Below are 26,935 nucleotides of genomic sequence, written 5' to 3' on the forward strand. Positions count from 1 at the left end.
TTGTCCCAGAAGCAGGCTCTGAGGAAGTAGTGGAATGCAAGCAGGTTATTAGGAAGGATCTCAAGAGAAGGGTAGAGATGTGAGACAGGGAAGGGAAGGCAGTCCATGGAGAAGAGCACTGATGAGTCTGTTACTGTTACAGAGCAGGGAGATGGACAGCCCAAACCCTGCAAACCTGCCTATTCTATATAGGGTTCTGCCATCCACCGCATTAACACAAAACATGAGAATTTAATGGGAAGGAATTTTAATACAATTAGGAAACAATACAGGAAAGGCAAAGAATCTAGTTTCTAAATCAAGCACCCAAAGTTACCCGTCCCCTCGTGGGTAAAAGTCCACCCAAACAGGGTTGGCCCAGAGCAAGGCCCCAAAGCCTGCCACAAGTCCAAAGCATCTTCCAGCGGGGACCCACAGAAAAGGGTCAGAAACAACCAGACAAGCCCGGAAGGAAAAGAGCAAAATCAACATCAAGATAAAAGCTGCCATTGTCACCTCCCCCGGGTCTCACCCACATCTGTGTCACCCAGTCCACGACCAAAAGACAAGCGCAGTTTCTTCACGTGTCTCTAGGCTCCATGTGCCTCCTCCAGGTCTCCTTCTGGCTCCATCCTGCTTCCTTCCTCAGTTTCCTCTGCAGCTTCTTCTCTCCCTGCTCAGCTCCACCCTCCCTTGGGTGGGGCAGGAAACCTGGAACCTCCCCCTTTCCTGAGGACCACTCTGTTACATTACCACTGGGGTAAGTTGGAGACCTCCGAGAAACTGCAAAGAGTATCCCTTGAAGTTAAACCCCATGGAGTGCAGAATAATAATTTTTGTTACTGGTTGAATTCTGCTGCTGAGGGAGCCCTGTCCTGTGCAGGAGCCATATGAGTTCCCACAACAGAGCAAGTCTTCAGGCAGTTACAAAAACCACATGCTTTTTATTTTTATTATGGTAACATTGGTTTAAAACACTGTATATGATTAGGGGTGTAGGTTTGTATCTCTTCATATGTGTTATTACCATACTACACCTACCACCAAAGTCCCCATAATCCTCTCCCACATTCCACTGAGCCCCTTTTCACCCTCTTGAATCTCCCCCTCCCCCTCTTGTACCCTCAATTCTATAGTAAGATTTCTGGGGTTTGTTTTGGTTTAGTTTTGTCTGTTTCTTTGTTTTGTTTCTCTATATTCCTCATATGACTGACACCATCTGGTATTTGTCTTTCTCCTCTGACAAATTTCATTTTGCATTATCACCTCCAATTCTCCCATGTTGCTGTAATGCAAGATACCACCTTTTTTCTTTTCTAGTTGAGTAGTTTTCCATTGTGTTTACATCTTCCTAATCCACTCATCGGTCATTGGGCATATAAATTGTTTCCGTAACTTGGCTGTTGTAAATAACACTGCAATGACATTGGAGGGCATGTATTTCTAAAAATTATTATATTTTTATTCATTGGGTAAATACCTAAGAGTGCACTGCTGGATCATATGGCAGATCTATTTTGAATATTTTGAGAAACCGCCATGTTGGGTTTTGTTTTGTTGTTTTAAAAATTTATTTATTTATGCATACAAGAGCTGAGGTACAGGCCAGAGATGTGAGGTGTGGGGGGTGGGGGGGGGAGGGTGTGAGAGGACTCACCAGAGACAGAGTGGGGAACAGAGCAGGCAGACTGACTGAAACACACTGCTGAGGGGAGCAGCGGGCGAGAAAGGGGAGGTCTGCTGCGCCATGTGGGTTGCTCCCTGGCCGGCTGGGGATTGAACTCGTGCTGCAGAGGCTGCGGATTTGCTTCATAGTGCTGTGCTTAACCCCTTGCGCCACCAGGGAGGCCCACGCCACATTGTTTTTTATAGAAGTGTGACCAGTCTATATTCCCACAAATATGGTATGAGGGTTCCTTATTCTCCACATTCTCACCAATACTTGTTTCTTTTCTTCTTGATATGGAGAAGCCACCTGATGTTAAGGAAACATGGAGTACTAGAGGATGTGGTGGGACACCAAAGGCATCAGCTAGACAATCTTTGAAACCCCTGAACTCTTGATTTGAAATCACATCACTTGACTTTGCCTTCAATATAGAAAGTAGGAAGACCTATGACTCACCCCAGCCCATGAAGGAAAAAGGAAGAACCTTCTTCCCCCAAAGAGTCACATCCTACTTTTCCATGGGTGACTAGAACACCTTCTGTAACCCTCTCTCTCCTCCTGGTGGGACCATTGATACACATCATGGTGGTTAAAATACACAGCCTCAAAAAAAAAAAAAAAAACTCCCACTACTGCTATGATCCAGAGAGAAAACTGATTCTACCAGTTTGCTAACTCCCTTAGCTGTGGCTGCTCAGAACACTGTTAAGAAGAATTCTGAAGCCTAGCGAGAGATAGTGGGTGGATTATGCAATAGGGCAGCTAGCTACCAATATGTAAAGGGTGCAAAAAAAAAAAATAATTGGAAAACTTCAAAACTACAAACATACATGTTGAGATAAAGAAACTATATTTTCAAGCTCCTTTATGTTACACATATTATATGTATATATGTATAATTTGAAGGAATATTTTTGTTGTTTTTTTTTTAAAAACCTTTTTTATCTTCTTCTGTTTTTGTTCATTTTTGTACAGTATTTGATTTCCCTCAGTTGTAATCCCTGTAAATCTCCCACCACTATATCACCCATGAACCATTCATTACCAGTCCCTCATGCTCTTCCCTGTCCTGTTTTGACCCCTCTTCTTCCCCCTTGCTTGCTGTATGCCTCAGATCTATAGTTTGCCTGCAAGTTTTGTCTTTTTTTTTTTTTTGACACTTTGTTAGGTTTCCCTGTATTTCTCTTATAAGTGAAACCATCTGATATTTTTCTTTTTCCCTCTGATTTCACTGAGCATAATCCCTTCCTGCCCCGTCCAAGTTGCTGCAAATGGCATGAGTTTATCTATATTGATTGCCGAGTAGTATTCCATTGTGTAGATATATGTATCACATCTTCTTGACACTGTTTTGGGCATTTAGTTTATTTCCATATCTTAGCTATTGTAAATAGTGCTGCAATAACGTTTTTGTGTCCTTTGGGTAGATTCCTAGGAATAGAATTGCTGGGGTCATATGGTAGATTGATTTTTAGCAATTTGAGGGTCCTCCACACAGCTTTCCATAGTGATTGGAACAGTTTGCATTCCTACCAGCAGTGAAAGAGAGTTCCTTTTCTTCTACATCCTCGCCAGCATTTTTTGTTGCTAGTTTTTAAAATACGGTACATTCTTATTGGTGTGAGGTGATAACTCGCTGTGTTTTGATTTGCATTTCCCTGATTATAAGTGATGGTGAGCATTTTTTCACATGCCTGCCGGCCGTTAGCATTTCTTGAAGGAATGTTTTGATAAGATCCTTGGAGATTGGGGGCCTCTCTGGTGGTACAAGGGGTTTAGTCTCAACTCTATGAAGCTATTGGCAGCCACTGCAGCATGAGTTCACTCCCTGGCCAGGGAGCTAATCCACATGGTACAGCAGACCTCTCCTGGCTCACCCGCTGCTCCACTCAGCAGTGTATTTCAGCCAATTTGCCTTTTCTGCTACCCACTCTGTTCCTAGTGAATCCTCTCACCTCCCCACCCCCACCTCTGGCCTGCACTCCAGCTCTTGTGTGCATAAATAAATAAAATAAATCTTTAAAAAAATCCTTAGAGGGCCTCCCCTGGTGGCACAGCGGTTGAGCCCTGGGCTGCGAAGCTGCCCGCAGCCTCTGCAGCATTGGTTTGATCCCCGGCCACCTGTGAGGGTCCCACATGGTTCGCAGACCTCTCCTGCCACGCTCGCTGCTCCCCTCAGCAGTGTATTTTGTCGGTCTGCCTGTTCTATTACCCGCTCTGGCTCTGGTGAATTCACTCACCCTCCCGCACTTCTGACTGTACCCAGTGCTTGTATAAATACATACATACATACATACATACATACATACATAAATCTTAAAAAAAAAATCCTTAGAGACTGTGGAAGAGGTATGCAATCAAAAGCCAGCATGATCTAGTCAATTCTTGGGTAAATCTGTTGGAAGGTTGGTTAGGAGGGGGCTGGGTCTAGGTTCTATTGTCAACTTGGAAGACAAAAACCACTCTAGGCAAAATGATATTTAAAAGTCTTTTAAAATGTCTATAAGTCACTGGCATCAGGCACCTCAGCAGTTTAAAATTCTGTATAGTTAAAACACACATATGATGCAATTTGACTGTAATAACACGTGGTCCCTAGCTAATCTCCTAAGGTGGCCACAGAGGCAGGTCTGGTCAGCTGCAGGCTTTGATTTTGCTGAGTGGATTATCCAGTCTGGTGGTTGCCTTTAGCTGCCTTCCTCACTCTTGCCATGCTTAGCTCTCTGCTCCTCCTCTCATATTAAATATTGAATGTTAGGCCACTAGCAGAACTAATCCACAAAAAAGCAAATTTCAGATAAATGAGTGATCTAAGTGAAAAGGGATAAATTATTTCAAAGACTTAAATCAAATGAAAGGATTGATAGCATTCAGTTGCACAAGAAAGTGTAGTCATGAGTTGAACTTCATAAGAGAACTATTTCCATTAAAGTTTTGACTTAGTTTCTGGTTATCTGTACTGTAAAAATATTCACATATGACTTTACAAGGTTGTTCATTAAAGCATTATTTATAATAATTAAAAATTGGAAATAACTAGAAGGTCCCTCAAAGAAAAATGGCCAAATAAAATATCTCCTTATAGAATGATATGCAGCTTTTAAAAAAGAGTAAGTTATATGTATACCTATTTATTGACTTGGAAATATTCCTAAGACAATGTCTCAATTTATTTGAATTGTTTCTTTATCTGGACCAACAAAATCTCTATGATTCCTTCTAATTTCATTCCATGGAGACAGAAGTGCATCATATAGTTCAAGAATTTTGTTCTCTTAAAAAATAGAATCGTTTCTTTTTTATCAGTAATATTTTAAATTCACAAACCAGTAAGTCTTCCTCTACCTTTTCTTCTTCTTAAAGTTTAAATCTGTTTCCTTCCTCAATTCAGATGATCAAAACATTGTGAAATTGAAAATTAAATAGAGAAACTCTAATATTAAATATGCTCAAATTGCTTATTTGGAAAAAAAGCCCTGAATGAGGGCCTCCCTGGTGGCGCAGGGGTTAAGACACAATCTATGAAGCTGTCCGTAGTCACTACAGCATGAGTTCTATCCCCTGGTCGGCCAGGGAGCAACCCACATGGCACAGCAGACCTCTCCTGTCTCACCCACTGCTCCCCTCAGCAGTGTATTTCAGTCAGTCTGCCTGTTCTGTTCCCTGCTCTGTCTCTGGTAGATCCTCTCACCCTCCCGCGAATCTGGCCTGTACCCCAGTTCTTGTATGCATAAATAAATCTTAAAAAAGAAAAAGAAAAAGAAAAAAAGCTCTGTATGAGAGAGTTTCAAGACAATATACTCAGAGCCAGAGATGAAACAGTTCATTCTCAAACCTTCTGTATGACATGGATGAATCAATCCACTATGATCTGCTCAGCTGTAAAAGGCTTGTGTCTGCATTTGGGAGGCGAGGATTAGGAAAGGGGTGCTCAGAAGCATTGACTGGGGTGTGTTGGAGGACATCGTTCCATTTAGCGTGGATTTCAAATTGACTTGTGCCGAAAAGCAACTTAGGAGCTAATGAAATGGAAAGGACTTTATTTTAAACAAACAGAAAGCAACCTTAAAAAGCAGAAGTTTTATTTCCATTTTGACTACATTTCCATAACCTCCTGAGATCCCAGACTTCCTTGTTACAGGAGTAGGAACTTTGTTTAACCTTTCTGGGCCCCCATCTTCCTCATATGGAAAGCAGGTATGGAACTTTAGACTCATCTTTCAGGGTCACTTTTGAAGAAAGGTTCTCAATTGAACACAGACAAGAACACACCAGAAGGGGAAACCAGGACACAGAGCATAGTAATAAATTATCCTCTGCCTCAGAAAGTCCTGGATCTAATCTAGACACTCATTTTGCTCGCATTTCCAGCCAGCCAGAACTCTAATGTGCATTAGGACCTGGAATTCTTTCAAATACTGGGTTGGAAATTTCAGATGAAAATCTCAAGAAATATCAAAGGAAATTTCCAAATCTGCTATCTGGTTTTCTCTTTACTAGATATTAACTGAACCATTTACTTTTTAAAATCAGTTTGAATTTTACAGTGGCTGAACCAAGTTCTGCCTCTATCTCTGAGCAGCTCTTGTTGTTGTCAGTGTAGCTCTGTGTGCAAAAGAGAGAAAAAATATGGCCCATTGTTCTACCAGATGCAAATTAAGGTCCTGACTCAACAACAAAAATCTGTTCTCCATGCAGGGAAAATAACAGGAGTCTCTGAGTCAGACTGATATTTGGTGACATGGCAGAAATTTACATTATGATTAGCCAAAAAAAAAAATTACATTGTGATTAGCCAAAAAAAAAAAAAATCAGAAACTGAGATTTTTCTCAGATTTTAGATCCTTGTTAATTATAAAATCTCTATTAATGTTCACTCAGGGAGAAGAAACTGGTAGTTTTTTGAAAGAGAGAAAAGATTTTGAAATAAGTTTTTATTTGTATTACACAGCTATTACAAAGTTGATGCTTCATTCAATTTCCCTCTGGGAAAGAACGCACAATAAATTGTATTAATAATACAGCTAATTTCATAATTATCTCTAGCCATTGATGATTCTTTCATTAAAGGTATAGATAGAGAAAAAATGTTGGTGAATTATCTATAGACCACATTTCTCAAATTAATAAAATATATTTTTTTGCTTTCTACTTATATGTGTTAGAATAATACTTAAATACTAATCTATTACAGTTTTCATTCTTTGTACTCCAACTTCTCTTCTGTCATTTTAGTGGCAGTGAGGGTTTTGCTATTTACTGTTTTTAAGGTAGGGTGTAAAGATCTGGAATGTAAAAAAGAAACTGAGTCAATGTCTAGATTTGAGTTTTAAAATCTTTGAAAGTCAAGAGTCAAGTATGAAGGAGGGTGAACCATCATTGGACCCCAGCCAGCAGTGAAGCTGTTTTAGGACAGCCCCGATATTGAACGGGTTGCCTGGCTGTGGGTCCTCACCCGCACGCTTACAAGGGACTTATTAATACTCCACTACAGACACACACAAAAGGTTAATAAAAGGTTTATTTACAAGGGAAAAGGAAATAAGGAAAATGCACAACTCAGGGAGAAAATAGGGAAATAAAGTCTTTAATGCGTCCTACCCGATCGGCCGACCTGGAAACCCAAAGTCACTCTCAGAGCTGGCCGGACGCTGCGAGCTGGTGGAGAGCCAAAATGGGGGACCCCTCTAAAGCCCACGTGTCTGCCTTTATACCAACTTGGCTGCTTAACCCCACCCTCAGGTCCCAGCCACCTTCCCTTGGGTGGTGATGGGATTTGGAGTTCCCAGTGTCTTTGGCTTTGGCCTGGGGTGGAGATGGAGTCCACAAAGCCTGTATGGAATTAGCTTTAGGACATCCTTTTCCCCCTAACAAAACCTCAATTTGAATTTTTTTCTCTTGTGAATACTAGATGTTAGAAATGTTCTTTATTATTTGCATTTCCTCTTTTGTTAATTGTCTGTTTTTTTCCCTCTCAATTTTGAATCTTTTTTCCTCCTATTAATTTACATATGATATGCCATGTATGTAAACAATTAATATCCCTGTTTGATATTTCTTATTTAATTTAGTGCCTGACTTTTTGGTCTATAAAGTATAACAGTTTTATGTAATCAAATGTAGATTCCCCCACCCCATGCTGGTTATTTCCTCCATGACTTTTTTTTTTAAGATTTATTTATTTATTTATACAAGCACTGGGTCAGAAGCGTGGGAGGGTGAGAGAATTCACCAGAGCCAGAGCGGGGAACAGAACAGGCAGACTGACGAAGAAATACACTGCTGAGGGGCGCAGCGGGCTGCAGGAGAGGTCTGCGTGCCATGTGGGACCCTCTCTCTGGCGGCCGGGGATTGAACTGGCGCTGCAGAGGCTGCAGGGAGCTTCGCAGCCCAGGGCTCAACAGCTGCGCCATGATGGGAGGCCCTCCTCCATGATTTCTAAGATAATTTTCACCAATACAGAGTTAAGAGAAACATTCACTTGTCACTTCTTCTATTTTGGTCGTAGTTTCATTTGGTATAATGAATTATTTATCCTATTAGGCATTTTATTCATTCCTTCAATAATTATTTCCTGAGCAGCCATCTTTGCCTGACAGGGAACAGATATTAAGGATAAAATAGTAACCAAAACACTTTAAATGGGAGAGATGCCCGGGGCCACAGGCAACTCCAGGCAGTTGAGAAGCACTGGGGAAAGTGGTTTAACTGCTCACGCAGCAATATTGAGTTCAGTGAGGTTGGTTAGAGTTGAGAACTTAGTTAGAGTTAAGAACTGCTGGCATCTCTTCAAATCTTAGTTGCCTTTTTCCCCTCAGATAATCTCCTTGAGTTAATTTGAAAAACTAAAATAATTCCAACAGCGGCCTAAGTCTGATTAACCATAGAGCATTAATCACACTCCAGCTACCAAGACTTCACCAAGATTTCATATCAACATTCAGAATAATAGGACTGAGATGATTTAGACTTGGCCTTTGCTTAGAAGATAATTAAGGGAAACCTCAAAATGACCATTAAGTGTAAAAAGGAAGAAAATAATCTCACTCGCAACCAGAAGCTCTGAATTCTCCAGGAGAGAGCTAGTCCCTAAACTTGATCTGACACTGTCTTTTGGAGTCAGTCTGAGGGCTGAGTTGCTGGGTCCAGTGTGCAGGGATTAGAACTCTTTGTGAGGCCAGTTTGCTGTTGTGCTTTGAGCAATGGCCTGACCAGAAGATCCATTTACAAATCTTATTCCAGCACCTTAAAGGCAAAGACTGGGTCTTTATCTGTGCATTCACTCAATTGAGATTGCAAGCAAGTTTCTTCCTAGTAGAAACAAAGGTTAAGTTCCTCCTGGGGCTGGTGAAATATACATAAACCAATACAATGTGATAAATGTGGTAACAATACACTGCCATAAATGCTGCAACAGAAGCCTGCATGCAGTGTGGAAAGCACTTAAATGATCTGGGAGGTAGTTAAGAAGGGTGATTTTCAAGTAATGCCCTTAAAGATAAAAAGTCTGCGAAGTGAACAAAGGGACATATACAAAGGTAGATGGAATAGAGCCTCATTGGTCAGAGAATTAGTCATTTTGTGTGAACTGGTGGGTGAGGTTGGAAAGGTATGAAAGTGGCAATAAAAGGGCTAGGATACCACTCTAAAGGATTTAGACCTTATTCTCTAGGTTGGTCTTTCCATCCTGCAGACCACAGAGAGTTGTTTTCAAAAGTTTTATTTATAATATAGACTGAAAAAATAAGCCTAAATCATGTGTGTGATACTTGCTTAAATGTCTGTAGACACTGTAAACATATGTTTAAAGCTATGTATATATGATATGGAAGTTAGAATAGATTGTCACCAATCAATAATTTTATTATTTTTTAATCAATAATATTAGTAGTATTGTGTGAGGGTTCAAAGTATTTGCTATTAATATTAAAAGGAATCCATACAGTTTTTAAGTGATGAGAAGTCAGAGAAATTTTTAGGAAAAAACTTTTATTGTTTTTCATAAAACATGACACATTTTACTTTAAAACTTTAGAAAATACAGGTAAAATAAAAAAAATACCCAGTATTCCTAGCACCCAGGTAAATGTTCACACTTGTTTCATAAATTTCTAGCCCTTTATATATGTAAAAAAATATTAAAAATTTTAAACATAATTGTAATCTGCACTTGCATTTATAAATATGATTTTAATATTTATACTTAGAATAAAGGACTAGAATATGACATCAAGGACTATTCAAATTATTTACTTTCCTTTTCTCATTATTTTAAAAAATATCTTCAAGTTAATCTATCAAAGTTAATTTTACTTTAATTGAAATAGATCCTTTCTGGAACAGGATGTAATACATACAAATATCGTCTTACTCTAGTGTTGCTGTTAGTAGCTTTTTCTTTTTAAACCTAAGAGCCCTTAAAAGTTTCCTCATCCCTAAGATTCATCAAATGTGAAAATTAAACAATACTCTTTGAACTTTCATCTCTATAGATTAAAAGGAGATGGGGTCGGGGTGGGAGGGTAACCAACCAGCAAGATCCATCTTAGGGAAAAAATTCTCTAAAGAAGAAAAATTGATGATTATAAATTTGTACCCCATGCTACTTTGCCAAATCCAATTGGCTTCTTCCAGAAGTTCAGATCTTGTCAAGGTTGCGGTTCTTAAAAAGTGGCAGAGAAATTTAAAGCTTGATATATTAAATGGTTGGCATCTTTTCATTACATCTCCATTGTCCTTCTAAATCCACCTCCCATGAAGTAGCCTGTGGATGAATTACCTTAAATCTGAAGTCAGCTCCTCATTCATACGGGCTCCTTCCTACTTTTCTAATGTTTCCTTAAGAGGGGATTCCAAATTACATAACTTCAGGCCCTACATAATCTGCATCTGCCTCTGTAAACAACTGTCATCTGTTCCAAAAGTTCTTTGCAGATTAGCCCTTTAGGTATGAGTAGTCATATTTCTACAATCTTTCTTTTCCATGATTTATCCAAGACATCCTTTTAGAAAATTTGTCATGCAAATAATAAAACAACAATGTAAATGATTCACCTCAAATCCTATCACCTACACAGGTCAGCCATGTTCATTCTTCTGTGTTCCCTTCCAGTTTTTGTCCACATTTCTACATAATTTTATGTGATTACAAATTACACTAGCGTTTTAAAAAGTTTTATATTGATAAACCTGGTTTACTTGATGAAGCTGTATTTACGGCACCTCACGTCACATCCTCATGTCTTCAAAATGTGTATGATATTTCATCACAGCATTTAACAGACAGAGTAGCAGAAAAGAATCAAAGCAGGGCACTGCAGGGACACCTTGAGAAAATGACCAGCTGGCTGTGTTCAAGAGGGTGGGTTCGAGAGGGTGTTGAATGGTTAGGTCCATATCTAGTTTGTTGAGCACTGTATGTTCTGTGCTGAGCACAGGGTCTGGCTTCCACAAAGTGCTTAAAATATTGGCCAAGAGGCTAATCCTGAACCCGAATGAACCAATTTTGTCTTGATTTTTTTTAGGGGGTGTTGGAACAAATCTTAGAAAATAGCAATTAACTTATTGTTTTCCATTAAAATAAAATCTTGTTTCATTCATTAATTGCTATGACAAAACATAATTGGATCACATGGGGTCAAAATTGCCAAACGATGAACTATATGAAGTGTGTGCTCTTGCCAATCCCTACCCAGTCTTCTATTTTATGGCTTGGGATGAATACAATGAATGGAGAAGTTTTTATACTTTTTAAAAGACATGGCCATATTTTATTTTTAGAGAAGAATTGGGAAATATGGAAAAATGACAATGGAGGAAAAAGGAATTTTGCTTAGGGAAGGCAGAAAATTACAGCTCTTTATTGCCTTAAATGGTTCTGTATTGTGACATCAAGCTCTTTGCCAGAAACTGGGTTAACAGTTATCTGAGGAGGCACATTCATTCTGAAATGTCCTTAGAGGGAGAGGTCACAACAGCTTATCCAAAAGGGATGATCATTTTAGGTTTCAGTTTAACAAAGTCACATATGCTTTTCTCTAGAAGAACACTAGGGAGGGCTCCTTCTGGTCTGATGTGAGAGATGCATTAGTGACTAGAGTGACTTGATGTGACATGCAAAGTCATCTGAGAATCTGACCCTGTAAAAGAGGCCTCCGGCTTCTTTTTGCCCTGGGTCAGTGCTACTAGACAATAGCATTTCCCGACAAAGTTCAATTAAACAAAATCTGAGTTGTTTTTCTTCAAACTAATTTTGATTTATTTTTTCTTTTATATAAAAAGACAACAAATTACATTTCAGAGAATACTGTTTAGGTTACAAGATTTCCATCAGAGCTGTTTCGAAATACATGTTTACACAATCTGAAGTGAAGTAGACAGTTGACTGAAACTGGGGCCAGCCTGGCTGCCTTGTGTACATTTCACACTGGATCACAGAGTAATATAACATTCTATTGTTTAGGTGTCAACTAGACTTGGATTTTGTTTTAAACAACTGAATTGGGATAAGAAAATAAACCACCGCCACCAAATTCTAAAAAACAGTCAGTGTTTTGTAAAGAAAACATACAGCATCAATATTTCTTGTTCTTATTAATAAGGTCAAACATATGGTGTTTGGAATACTGATATTTAAACAAGTCAAGACGTTGGAGAGAAAATGCTACAGAATCTTTGTATTCCAGAAGTATGACAAATTATTTCCCTTATTAATCAACTGTATTTTGCCATCCAAGAGTCACAAAAGTGAATATACAGTGTTTAAAATGCAAAGAGAACAATAGCATACAGAAGTAAACACGTCTCATAAAATTTTAGAGGAAGTTTGTCAAAATGAAAGCAATTATACTTTACATGATCCTACTTGACAATGAATACATCAAATATCTAAAATTTTGTACATTTATTACAGGAGTCTGAAAATGGGTCTTTGTGGCTTTAGCACTTAAGTCACCTTTACCAGCCCTTCCTGAGGTTCCCAACAGAAAGAGATCAGTTTGTTAACTATATACACAATTCCTTTACTAGATCCTAGCTCCTTTATAATCTTTAGGATATAAAAGATCTCTTGCACATTTTTGCTTCCTTCATAGCACTGAACATTATGGTTTACTCAATCACTTATGGAAATAAGTAAATTAACATACAGATCAAAATTACTCCATGTAGAAACAGAAAAAGCCTCTTCTATCTCTACATTTAGTACTGTATTGCACTTGTAAAACAGACCTGGTATAAATACAGATTTCTCTTTAATAAAGTTCCTTTTTTGCTCTTTACTCCAGTACATTTTTTTGTGTGTGTGATGATGAAACTGATCTTGGATGATTATCCACAGGTATCAAAAGTCAAAGGACATTTCCTTGTCCTTTCTGGCTTAGTATTAACATGCCACATACTGATCCAGAGGCTTTCTAAGGAAAACCTCCCTACACAAACCATTTTTAATTTTATAACATCCTAGGTTGTGTGTTAAATAAGTTAAATTAAAAAAAACTAAGATTAACCACATCAGAGCAAAAAAGAAATTTAATTAGTAAGTTCAGAGATGACAGTAGAGAAGTTTAAAATGAATTGCACTGTGATCTGAATAAGTCCTAAGTCCTTATCTCCTTATTATAAGGAGATAAGGACATATTCACTCACACACAGTTTTCTGACAAATGAAATAACAGGTTGGTTATTTCAGACTCAGAGTTGGTTTTCTGGGAGGAAGCAAATTCATTCAGCATAAGTCTAACATAGGATTTGATGTTACAAATTATCAATTCTTTCAAAGAAAAAAGCAAATATTCATATTGCTTTTCAGTTTAGTAAATAAAGCATTCATTGTGGTATTTGATCATTTAACAGGCAAAAATATATCAAACCATTTTTTTCCAATCGTCAGAACATTCACGTATATATATTACGGAAAAAAGGCAATGAAAACTCTGAAGTTCTTAAAGATAAGGGCAGCAATTAGGGATAAACAGGGAATTAACTTAAAAGATTGCCCAAGGTGCTCTCTAGCTTTTGATTCCTGTTTCTAGCTGAACAAGACTTTGAAGTCACAAAGATGTGTGGTTCCCAAGCACAGAGACACTTTCTCCATACATTATACTTTTGTTCTAAAAAGAGGCTAGCAGACAAACCCAAGCCAAATGGAGAATTTTCTAATTAACCTAACTTCTACCAGCAGTTTCTGCTAACAAACTTTTGAGATTGTCTCCAATAATAAATGTAACTAAGTTCAAAAGGCTATTAGTGCATATTCAGAGGTTTGTAGAGATGAAATGACATGTCTGAGACTGGCTTTAAAATGATTCAGCATGGGTCTCCCCCTGTGGCGCAGTGGTTGAGTACTGGGCTGTGAAACTGCCTGTAGCCTCTGCAGCGCCAGTTCGATCCCCGGCCACCGGGGAGGGTCCCACATGGCGCGCAGACCTTTCCTGCCGTGCCTGCTGCTCCCCTCAGCAGTATATTTCGTCACTCTGCCTGTTCTGTCCCCCTCTCTGGCTCTGGTGAATTCTCTCACCCTACTGCGCTTCTGACTGTACCCAGTGCTTGTATAAATAAATAAATAAATCTTTAAAAAAAAACGTTTCAGTAGGAAAGGAAAAAGAAAAAGGAGGACAGATGAAGCAAATGCAGTAGTTTTATAATTACTAAATATAGGGGATAGGTTTATGGGGCCTCTATCATATTTGCTCTACTTTTGTGTTTTTTTAGAATTTTTATTTTATTTTATTTATTTATTTTAAAAAATATTTATTTATTTTTATACAAGAGCTGGGGTATAGGCAGAGGCACGGGAGGGTGAGAGGACCTACCAGAGGCAGAGTAGGGAGCAGAACAGGCAGACAACAGGAATACACTGCTAAGGGGAGCTGCAGTCAAGACAGGAGAGGTCTGCCATGCCATGTGTGATTCTGACTGGCCGGCTGGGATTGAACCTGCACTGCAGAGGCTGGGGACAGCTTCACAGCGCAGAGCTCAACCCACTGAGCCACCGGGGAGGCCCTGTTTTAGAATTTTTACAATGACACACTCTTAAAAATAGCTTTAGGAAGTACAGTTCATCAATATAGGTATGGGTCTATGGAATGGATGGAGAACTTTGCTGAAAGAAATTACAGCTGTTTTAGAATTTGGATCTCTTTACTAGTTTTACAAACCTCAAGGGAAGGAAAGTATTACAAATCTATACTCTGTCCTGGGATGTGGGATGTGTATTAACACAATAAACTTTTTAACATTAGCCTAAAATTGAGAAGTATGACTTTTTCAGCTGAACACAGCGACTATATTACCTGGAAGACATGGATTTGGCATCTACTTCAGATTTTTAGTTTGAAAGACTAAAGAGGAGAATGTGAATTTCAAGAATTTTGATTCCCTAATCCTTTTCTCATATCTAAGGAGATGGATTTAACCCTCCATCCTGCCAGCTACAGAAACAAGTGGAGGAAGGGAAATCCTCTGGTGGTTATGCATCAAACACAATTAATCTTCTCCTGTGGTCAAGAAACAACTTTTCACCCCCAGAAAATGTACTTAGAATGAGCTTCACTCTTCCTGGTCCCTTCTCTGTTTGAGGCCTGCAGGGCCTCATGTTTCCCTCTCTCTGCCACACTTCCTAAATTCTTCCCAGGTAGACCTGTCATGACATCTTAGGAAGTTGCTCAGGGATTTAAAAAGCGAAGCAGCCCTCTTAGCTCTATGGGGACAATCAGACTTGTTGTTCTGCAAAATTTGGCTGGGGAATTATAATTTCAACCCAAGTCACTGGTACTGGATTAGAAACAAAAGAGGAGTCAAACAGCAACAAACTCTCCAAGTTCATTTATTTTGTGTGATTTGCATGCCTACAGTGCCTGCACTGACACTGTCTTATTTTAAAATAGAGATTTAGGACATAGTTAATACTTCACTCTTAATAGTGATGTCATGAAGACTTCTTTTGAAAAATGAGGTATTTGGTTTATTGTCCCAAACAGTAAAGGTTTGGGCAAATGGCAGAAATGGCCTAGCAAGTAATAAAACTAATACCCTGAAATGAAAAACAGAAAGAGCATCTGGCAACAGTTGCTGTGACACCCTGAGAATCTTCACTGTAGTCAAAATAGACCTACCCACTATCTATCTCTCAAAGCAAAACCTGGCAAGAGTTTTCCTAAGGGCACACATTTCTACTTAGAAAAGACTATGAGGGTGAAGAACCAGGTGAGTATGAAAAGGCAGAGGCAAAGACAAGTCTTACTGCCCTTTTCTACTCTTGGTTGAGAAATTTCCTACTAATAGACCATTATTTCCCTCATTTAAAATTATCCTAGGAAAACATTTAGAATTACAGAAACAACAGCATTTACAAGTGAATTTATGGGGAACTGTTGTCCAAGTTGAAAACACCATGAAAGACTTTGAAAAGATAGTTGAGATTTTCACATGAAAAACTGCACAATCAGGTTAGCCAGGCCCAAAATGATTATGAAAACATGAAAAATTAATTTAGGCCATGTCAGACGCTCTTCTCGGTGGAGAGAAATTATATAGATGAGAGATGGATATATGAATACAAAGGCCAGGCCGCATGCTGCTCCTGAATACCTGCAAAATAAAAGCTTTAGGGGTTAATACTCATCTTGTATTTTCCTTTCTCTGATCTGCAATTAAGATAGTATAGTATAACTTAAACGCTTCTGATATTGCAAGAAAATTATTTTTGATTCATTCAATGTTGACATAAAGATTCAAATTTAAAACTTATATTACTTGCTAAGTTAATATAAAACATTATTTCCTGTTCACCTTTATAGCATCAGCTTGACAAAGAGTTTTTGATTCATCTCAAATCTCCATAGTTCCTCTTATCTCAGAGATCACTACTACTTCCTCAGAAACATCTGGAGATGGGTTTCCTATCTTTACTCTTTTATAAACTAATTACACATTCTGAGTTCATGGACTGCTTAAGCATCTGCTTAAGAATGAGAACTGATGAAAGTGTCTCAGCACAACTATAACAGAGATAACTAAACTTGAGATTAACAGGAAAATGTACCTATTTTCCCTTTTACTATACTCAACAGGATCTTGTCATAGTCAATAAAGTATCAGATTAAAAAGCTTCACTTTTGTCTCTTATTACTTTCTTGGTTAAGTGTCTTCAAAAAGGTTGTAGGTTAATGAAATCAGATCATTCTAAACCACAGTCTTACATGAGAACCCGAGGTCACAACTTTATTCCCAATTCACTAAACCTACTGCAACATTTTAGAGAAAGGATATCAAGGCAAAAGTTATCTGGGATTTAAATTCTAAACTAAACTTATTTTCTAACTACAGCTGACACTGAAATATGTTCTTGAGTAGAAACGGATTAAGAAAATTAGGGCATAGCTTTGACATTTTAGACATCTCCCAGAGTCCCTATGATAGTATATACTTATAAGGTGTATATATATATATATATATATATATATACACACACACACACACTTAAAATAACTTAGAGTATTCATTTAATTTTTAGTGAATTAACACTGCATTATAACATTCTATAAGTTTCAGGTGTGCATCACTGACAATGAATATGAGTATATTGGGGTTCACTGCTAAATGACCTATTCCATCCTTCACCAAACCATTGCCCTCATCCCAATTTACCTATCTCCTCTATTTCCCCTTCCTTTTGGTTATCACTAATGTGCTCCACAGTCCAAAAGATTAATTTTTCTTTTTTAAAAAAAACTTTTATTATGGATAAAGAGAAAGAAATAGTGAAATATGATGAAAAAAGAAAAAAGGAAAGGAGCCTAAGGATAATGGGGCATCTAAAATCAGGAATAAGCAGAAATGGAAGACAATGAGCACCTTAACTAACATGAGGGAATGATATTTAATTATTACCAGTTTTAAATACTCATAGGAATTTCAAACAATTAAATTAAAACAATAACAACAACAACAACAACAGGAAAAGCATAAGAATAAAGATCAATATAAGAAGGGGAAAAGTTCCCTTACAGGCAGTACCTTATGATTCCTCCTATGTTTGGGTAGAAACAGGCCATGATCACACCAGCTCCCACAATACATACATTAAGAATCAGCACATGGAAAATGCTACATGGGAGTTGAGGAGAGAGTTTAGAAGAAAGAAGAAATATGAAAACAGGCAAATGACAACAATTAATGTGAATACAAAATTAATTATTAACATCTTTAAAATGACAATGTCTTAAACTTGGCAAAAATAGAGGACAGCAGTACTCAATACAGGTCATGAGACAGTGATATTGGCCATTTTGTGCAATTAAATAAACAGGTTAAATTCTGTAGGAATAAACTGTCAGTATGTGTGAATTTACATTTATAATTCCATTTGAAATATATTAAGAAAACAATCAAAACCATGAAAAAAGCTATTGATATAAAGATATTTATGGAAAACCAAAAGTATGCTAGCTATACCAATTTGTTTAATGGGATATATTAAAAAGCTATTAAAAATATCAGAAGGGAATATATTCAACAAATAGTAAAGATTGTGTTAATGATTTGGGATTTTGAGTAGCTTTCTTCTATATTTAGCAAATTTTCTATACTTTACAATGTTACAATATTGTAAAGTCCTTGTTTTACTTTTATAACTAGAAAAATAAAATTTTATTTAGGGAAAAAGACTCATGGGGTAGTTTTATTTTCTAGGTTCAGACTCTTAAAAGCTATTAAATATTGAACATGAATAGAGCATCTTCTAAATATTGAATTAGGCAACAATTCTAGATTTAGGAATCAATTTTGGTCACAAATAAAAATAAGGTGGATGAAATCTGATATTGAAGATTTAACTCCATTTTCTCTAAAATGATTTTCAAGAGCTATATTCGTACATCAAAACAACCTTTTGAGCCCAAAGTTATCACAGGGTAATTAATTCCAGATGAAGATTATAGAGAAAAGGACAAATAAGGGTAATTATTTATATAAGTAAGTGGTTATTTAGTATTGGAGCTTGCTGAATTACAAACATACTCAGGCTTCAAAATCTTTCTACTTATCCAGAAATGTCAACCTTAAAATTGCTTCAGCTTTGAGACACTGGCTGGGCCTTTCTTATTTCTGTATTGTAAAAGGAAGTGTACTTTCCAAAGTAGTGGTTCTCAAGTGTAACCACGAACCTAGAGAGTTTTTAATAACCTTTCAGGAAGTCCCTGAGGTAAAAATTATTTTCATATTCACGCAAGACATTATTGTTTTACCAAAGTTCATGGTTAAGACTGCTGGCCCTTATAAGATAGTTTGGCACCTATTTATGTGGCATACCACATTCTTTACTGCCAAAGACTAAAAAAGAAAACACACCAAAACATTAAAAACTGCCCTTGATAAAGGTGTGAAATCAGTTTTATTAAAACTAGTCTTTGAGCACACATCTTTTCAATATTGCAGGAGAGCTGCATACTGAAGTACAATGTTGTCGTTAAGAAAAGTACTTGAGCACTGAGCTGAAGGGCAACCTAGTTGTTCTTTTCTCGAAGGAATGCTATTTTTACTTAAAAGTCAGACAGACTATGGTCATTCCAGCCATGGTACTTGAGTCATTTTCTTGAAAACTAGTGAGCTATGAGTTTGTGATTTCAAGAAAAACCTAGTAGTGTATGTTGCCAATGATAAAATTTGAACTTTCAATTAAAAATTAGAATTTTGGAAAGTTTGTATTTGTCACCCTGAGGCTTATAGTTTTTGAATATTTAAAGACTTTCATAATGAAACCCGTTCAATATTTGGAAGATCTGCAGAACTCATTTTCTAAATAACTAAACACTTACAAAATCCTGCATGGATAAAAGATCGACAGTATAAGACAGAGCAGTGGGTTTTAATGTAACCAAATTTCAGATTCAACCAACTTTTTGGAAACTACCATTTGTCAAATTTTGAAACAGTACCACAGAAGAATAACTACAATTATGTGAAAAGGCTATTATACTAAAAGCACTCCTTTTGGGGCCTCCCCGGTGGTGCAGTGGGTTGAGCAGTTGAGCACAGTGCTATGAAGCTGTCCGCAGCCTCTGCAGAGCGGCTGGCCAGCCAGGGAAATTCCCACATGGCGCAGCAGACCCATCCTGTCACACCCGCCCTCGGCCCCTCTGAATGCTCTGCTCCCCACTCTGTCGCTGGTGAATCCTCTCACCCTCCCACACCTCTGGCCTGTACCCCAGTTATTGTATAAAAAAAATAAATCTTTAAAAAAAAAAGCACTCCTTTTTTCTAATTATGTGTCTGTGTGAGGGTGGATTTTCTTCATATATTTAAAGAAAATCAACATATTCCAACATACTGAATGCAGACGATAGTATACACCAATTATCTATAATACTAGTAAATCAGGAGTTTTGAAGGGGAAATAGTTATTTTTCATAAATGCTATTTATGTGAACCAATTATGGTTTTATTATTGCTTTTTAAAGGAATTAACAAATAAAAAACTTCTCAGTTAATTTTTCATGTGTCAAATACTGATAGATATAATCTACATAAACTGAAGTCCTGGGGGGGTGGTTCTGGCAGGGGGTCATCCATAAACTTTAAGACTATAAAAGGATCAAGAGACCAAAAGTGTATTCAAAAGTATGCAGTCTATACAGTACTTATAACTGTCGGATAAATTAGAGTGTGTTATTGGTGGTAAGGGAAGAAACATAATGTGAATACAAAAGGGAAATTGCAGACTTTTTCCAAGAAGAAAACATTCTGATAGTCAACATTATGCAAAACAATGGTAGAAAACAGGAATAAAGCATTTACCTAGATTTTTTTTCCATCTATGACTTCACTGTCTTTATTTTATTTTGGTGAACATAAATATAGCACAGAGTATAAACACAACAGGAATCTTCAATTTCCTAAAATACAATCTCCTAGATGAGCAATGCTAAAAGTGTAGCTGTTGCCACTGTCAACATTAAAGACCTGGTTACTTTTCACTTAGACTTCTGAAAGATTTTCATTTATAAAACAACATAATTATTTAATGAAGGGACAATACTCTATGAGATCACTTCAAAGAAGAACTGATTAAGACCACTTGTTTCCTTGGTTAATACAGATAATTTTTTTCAAATTTTATCTAAAAATTGTCTTCATTTAAGATCATTTATTCTCAACAAAACAGGCAAGGACTGGGTATTTCTTGTTCAGATGAATCTATAATAGCCACCTGATGTTAAGAAAAGGAGTTAACCAAGGGTCAAAAGGTGGTTTCAAGGAAAACCTGAAATAGTAAATGGAAATACCTCTTAGATGAGGGTAACTAGCTTTGAACAGATTTTCAGAAGGATCTGTAACTTCTTATACCTCACCTTTAATTCAAAACAACTATCATTTGTGTGAAAATGCATAATGTTAATTAATACACAAGTAAAAATACAAATAAAACCAATAATAAAAATAAAAGATTTGCTTCTCATTAGTCATACATTGCTAACACAAGTACTACATATTATTAACTTCTTGGCGATAGATTAATAGCAACAAAATCATAAGATAAATATAACTGATATGATTTAATATAACTGTACTGGAAGGAATTAACTTTAAATCATTCCGGACAAGGGAGTGGCTTCTATTTTTAAAGTTCTTTGGGGAAAAGAAGACCAATGATCTATCCTTAGTAACCACTTCCATTAGGCAAATTTTTAAAGCAAAAGGATCAGTCACATTTTAAACTGACCTGTTTGCACAGTCATTTGTTGCGTGGCACATCTTGCTGGTCAAGAGTAGAAACCTTACCTAGGATAAATGTCACCGAAGACATGGCCCAATAGCTGGACCCGAGCCAAGTAGCCTAAGAGTGGGTATACAGTCATCATCTGGAACAGCAGGAATATCCTTGCAATGAAGGACAGGATGTCACTGCTAGGGAAGTTGTCTAAAAAATTCTAATCCAAGAAAGATAATGAAGTAATGTTAAAAATCAGATTCAGTATATGTGAATTTATAACATGGACTGTCTTTTGCTTATTTTGAGCATAGGCATTACTCAAATTGTGGTGTGGGGATTGGTGTCCTTCCACAAACTGTTAACTCTTCTTCAAAGAGGTAAGTACAGCAATTGAAAATGTTTAGAGACTTTTATAGAGATTTGACATAGCCACATTTTTATTCTACTTTACAAAAGTATCAGCCAGCAATTGATTCAACAGAACAACAAAGAAAGCCTTGTCCTTTTCCACAGATAGTTTGAAAAGTATGGCTATATAAGGTTCACTCATAAATCTGTTTTACTATAAATGGCTAATTTAATTAAATGTTGCTTGATTCTCATTAGCTTTTTGGCTTTTCTTCCTCTGCAGCATTATTAACACTTTCGAAGTAAACATATTACCATTATTATTTACAGTCTATCACTAAGTAGAAAAGGATTTATTTCTATTTCCTTATACGATTGTTTTCTCCATTTTAGTTTGGCATCTTGAGAAGAAACATTTTAATCTCTGAGGTTTTTTTTGCCTTTCAAACACAAATACCACAGATATTCCTATTCCCAAGGACGTGGGCTTTATATGGGATTGTTCACATCAGGGGAATTTTCAGCAAACATTTGGCTGCCAAATAACTTCTGGAATCAAGGAAATCAAGAACATTTCAAGCTATCATAACAGCAATAACTCAAACTTATTTCTCTTATAAATATGAGAAAATTATTAACACTAATATGCTGAAATAAACTATCATTCATCTGTAATAAATCGCATCGTATACTCAAATATACTCTATCTAGAGGAATTCCCTTTGACTAGAAAGTCATCATGACAGCAATTTTGTGTGAGAAATTCTTCAGTCACATCAGAGACTATACTATTCTTAAGTTTGTGAAGGGTCAAACCAAAGAAAATATTACTTATGGCATCCGTGCAGTAAAAGAATTTTTATATTCTCCCTCTAACAGCCAATCTTTTTCTTTTTTTTTTCTGTCCTAGAGTATCAAAGTGAGTGTTAGACCTATCATTAGGGATGAACAAATAAACCAGTTTATCCAGGACATTTCCAGAATTGGACTTAGGAAAATAAGGAAATTGAATGTATTCTCAGTGGAGGTTTTATAAATTCAGAACTACTACTAGTAATAGTTCTAGACACAAAGATAAATATTATGAATGCAGTAACAATTGTTTATTTGAGCACCACAGGTGCCAGCACACAGTATGCTTTCTCAAGGGTCCATCTAAAAATCTATGGCATACATATCATACTGTCTAATGGAAGAGAAAACTGAAGTTCAGAAAGGGTGGGAAAGGTACCTTAATTCCCACATGTAGAGTCAATGGTGCTCAAATCCAAGTCTGTCTAGTTTTATATCTTGCTACTGATGTCACAACCAGAGAGAGAGAGAGAGAGAGAGAGAGAGAGAGAGAGAGAGAGAGAGAGAGAGAGAGAGAGAACACAGTACCTTACCTGTTCTATGCAGTCTTTGGACAATGGTGGTGAAGGAAATGAAGCAAAAACCAGGACTCCAATATAGAGATAAGTTAATGTCACCAGCATATAAGCAATAGATAAGTCTCTCACCTATAAATAAAATTCCAACATACTAAATGAATTTGCACTAACTAAATTTGTCTATACATGGTAAATAAGAAGATTGACTAATAAATACAAGATTTATCTTGTGTTTTGTGTGTGTGTACACTTACTTCCCAGGTGATTATCTGTTCACAGAAAGCAGTTAGAATTAAATTGATATACTTTACAGTTAGTATGACAATCTGACAATATTCTTTTACTCTTCAGGACTATGTAAACTAAATTATCTGGTAACAGACTTAGAAAGTTACCATGGCACTTTAACATGAGTGAAATTCTGACTTAATTCAAAAGATACTTTATTTACTAAATTACAAAATATTTACTCAAAATAAAACTAAGGCCAACAAGAAAGCAAGAATAGGCCACCTTCAATATGATCTACAGAATAAAAAAAAATTCTTATAATAAGTTAGCTTGTTAAATCACCAAAGCATGCCTAAACTGGTACATATTAAAATATATTTAATAAAGAGGGAAAGCTAGTTAAAGAGCAGAGAGTATTAAAGACAAGCTTAATAAGCCTGAACAGTAAACAAAAGGAAATAAAAAGGAAGCTTTTCCAAACAGCTGCAAAATGTTATTATTGGAACCAGTAAACAAATTCAGGACATTAAATAAAATGAACTGCTTTCTCCCACCCTCCCAACCTCCCATCCTCATGCAAAGTAAAATGCTCCAAGATATTTAATGCAGCCAGCTGTTAGATCCAAACAGAACAGATCCCACAGCCCACAAATCTGGTTTCCATCACCACTAAGGTTATGGCCAAATAACTCAGTACAACTAAATTATGGCAAGAAACCTATTAATTTTTCATTTTAAACATAAATTACTTTGAAAGCTAAGAAAACAGTTAAGAAAAACATTACATGGGATTTCAGTTTAGTTTGATAACAATAAAAAAACTAGACATTTGGTATTAGGTAACATTTCATAATTCCTCAAATGGGCTAAAACATAGCAGAAAGTTATAAACTAGAATGTTGATAAAGTTACTTTATTTATTATTTTTTAAAGATTTATTTATGCATACAAGAGCTGGGGGTTCAGGCCAGAGGTGCAGGGGGGTGAGAGGATTCACCAGAGACAGAGTGGGGAGCAGAACAGGCAGACTGACTGAAATACACTGCTGAGGGGAGCAGCGGGTGAGACAGGAGAGGTCTGCTGCGCCATGTGGGTTTGTCTCTGGCTGGTGGGGGATCAGAGGCTGCAGAGGCTGAGGATTGCTTCATAGTGTTGTGCTTAACCCCTTGCGCCATAAATTTACTTTAAAAGCAAGTAACAAGCTATGACCTAAAGTCAGCTGTAAGCTGACAAGCAGCTTGAAAATAAATCAGGGATTCCATACCCTAAATGAGATGGTGGTGAGACCTACGGAGTTACAGGAACCTGGATTATGCCGATTGGTTCCATTGCTCTCAAAGAGCTTCTAATTGTTTAGGATAAAGCTAGGAGAGGCTAACAAACATGGGAGGGCAAAGGGAGAGAAAGGAAAGGGAGAGTGTCCAAAATCTTTGTTCTTTAGTTCATGAAGCTCTAGGGCCCATCTCTAGCTACACTTCTGTTACCCATCCTACTTTAGGTCTCATGTAGGATGACCAGAAATGTACCAGGCAACTCATTTTCAATCCAAAGGGTAGAACACTTATGATGTTTGAAAGTCATTCTACCCTCAACCTATTCAAGGCCAGTCAAGAACAGAGGTAGTCTTGCAAAATGCAAAATGGTGGGAAGCCAAAACAGCTATGTCAGAGAGATTAATGTATAAAGAGGGAGAGCTAGCATTTCATGGACAGTCTTTGGCCTACAGACCAGCTGATGACCACATTCTAGACTTCCTGCTAAGAGGTGGACCTTATTAAACTATGGGGAAAATCTAATGAAGATGCAAAGGCTTTCCAACGAGATAGTTTTCTTTTTCTGCTTCCCTCTTCTTACTTATTGTATACATATCTCAAAAGCAGTATTACTGTATTGCAATTGTTATTACTGTTTATAAAGGAAATCTATGTTCTTGATATGAAAGAACTTAAGTAAAATAAAATGTCACAGGATATTTAAGAATAGCCAAGGTAAACAGTTCTTGCATGGTGTTGGTAGTTTAATTCTTCTGTTTTGTGTGTGGAAAAGAGCTTTTATGTGACAAGGGAAGAGACCAGAGAGTGGCTGCTCACGGGATATTGGCTGGAACACCTTTGTGCTTGACCTCTGGGCTTTCTCCTCATGTGGGAGGAAGGACAGTGAAAGGGCCTCAATTTGCAGCTAAAGAAACAAGTCAAATCCATATCCTCCTCTGACTTTTCCGAATCTTCCTCCTTCTTGTCTTTCTTCTCTGCTGCTGTTGGGGAGGAACCAGCAGCAGGGACTGTGGATCCTGGGGCAGCAGAGATGGCAATAGGTCCTCTGGCGGGCAGGCTGCAGATACCCTGGGCAATGACGTCTTCAATTTTTTTTTTTGGTCAGCTCGCTGATGAGCTTGTTGAGCCCAGTCATTGTCCGCCTCAATGCCCAAACTGTCCAGGATCTTCTTGATGTCCTTGGTGCTAGGGGAGGCACTGCTCCTAAGGGTGGCTGGCAAGTAGGAGGTGAAATAGTGCATCTCGAAGGTGGCTGAGAAGCCTGGTGTGTGCGACTTGGGTGGTGTTAATGACGGAAAGTGTGTTTTCATTTTTCTATATCTAAATTGGTCCATATCATTTGACTATGAGATTCCTAAGGACAGGGGATATGTCTTTTCTATCTTCATATTCTCAATTATCAGACAACAGCTTGCAAATAACAGGGACTCAGTAAATGTAGATAAAAAATAATAACCGCATTGACTATAATTAGTAATTTCTTCTAAGTGCTAGGTGCTGTGCTAATAAATAAGCACATTACATGTATTATCTCAGGTTTGGCATAATCATTTTCTTCATCTTATAAATGAGTAAACTAGTATAGCAAAATTATAAAACTTGCTTATGGCTACCTAGTGAATAGCTGGTGAAGTCAATAATCAAACCAAAGTCCTCCAGACTCTAAACTGCATGCCTTAGCTACTATGATGGAGAACTGACCATTCTCTAATGCATTTGTGTCAGTTAATAAACAATAGAAAAATCAATGAAAGAGAAGCTATAAATGAGAAAGGATATAAGAGAGTACAAATACAGATGATGCAAGAGAAATACCAAAATCAGGAAAGTTCTATTTCACAGTAGTCCAAATGTATACTCAGTAGAACTAGGTCAAGAGTTACATATCTGATTTCATATGAAAATACTCTAATGAACAGAAATGATGTTTTAATATAAAAGCAGCTGAGGTTAAGCATGATGCTCGGAAACAAACCACCTATGAAAGCAGGAACACATGTGGATTTCACTGTTCTTTGAATTGAACCCAAGCCATCACGATGCTAGAATTGGAGATTATAGCCTCTTAAAAGTCCATGTAATTATATACAACTATACAGTAATTAAAATGTGAAATATTTTAATATTTTAAAAAGTCTAATGGAAAAAGGTAGAAAAAAAGCTATCAAAAGAGAGGCTCAAAGTAAAAATATTTTAAAACAGGCACTGGTAATGTGTCAAAATTCCTAGAGCCTTCTGCCTCATGAATAAGCAATGGCTGGCAGGGTTGCCAGGAGGGAGCTAAAGACAGGAAGAATGCCAAGTCAGAATAGGGGCTGGGTTTACAAATGGGGCACAAGTGAGTGTGGGAGAT

The 26,935-nt window shown here is 37.2% G+C and overlaps 1 protein-coding gene across 3 annotated transcripts in view; it reads right to left on the bottom strand.

Annotated features, from left to right (window-relative positions):
- Positions 1-16,071: 16,071 nt before the first annotated feature.
- Positions 16,072-26,935, bottom strand: part of SLC38A9 (solute carrier family 38 member 9) — a gene marked incomplete at both ends in the record, with an annotated part of 43,954 nt that continues 33,090 nt past the window's right edge. For all 3 annotated transcript variants that reach the window (XM_084234163.1, XM_084234162.1, XM_084234164.1), the window contains 4 exons: positions 16,072-16,237; positions 17,666-17,755; positions 21,428-21,576; positions 23,093-23,206. In XM_084234163.1, the coding sequence (XP_084090289.1) occupies positions 16,072-16,237; positions 17,666-17,755; positions 21,428-21,576; positions 23,093-23,206 (519 nt within the window). The remainder of the gene's footprint in view (positions 16,238-17,665; positions 17,756-21,427; positions 21,577-23,092; positions 23,207-26,935) is intronic.

Source organism: Talpa europaea (genome assembly GCF_964194135.1).
Source record: "Talpa europaea genome assembly, chromosome: 5".
NCBI classification, from domain to species: domain Eukaryota; kingdom Metazoa; phylum Chordata; class Mammalia; order Eulipotyphla; family Talpidae; genus Talpa; species Talpa europaea.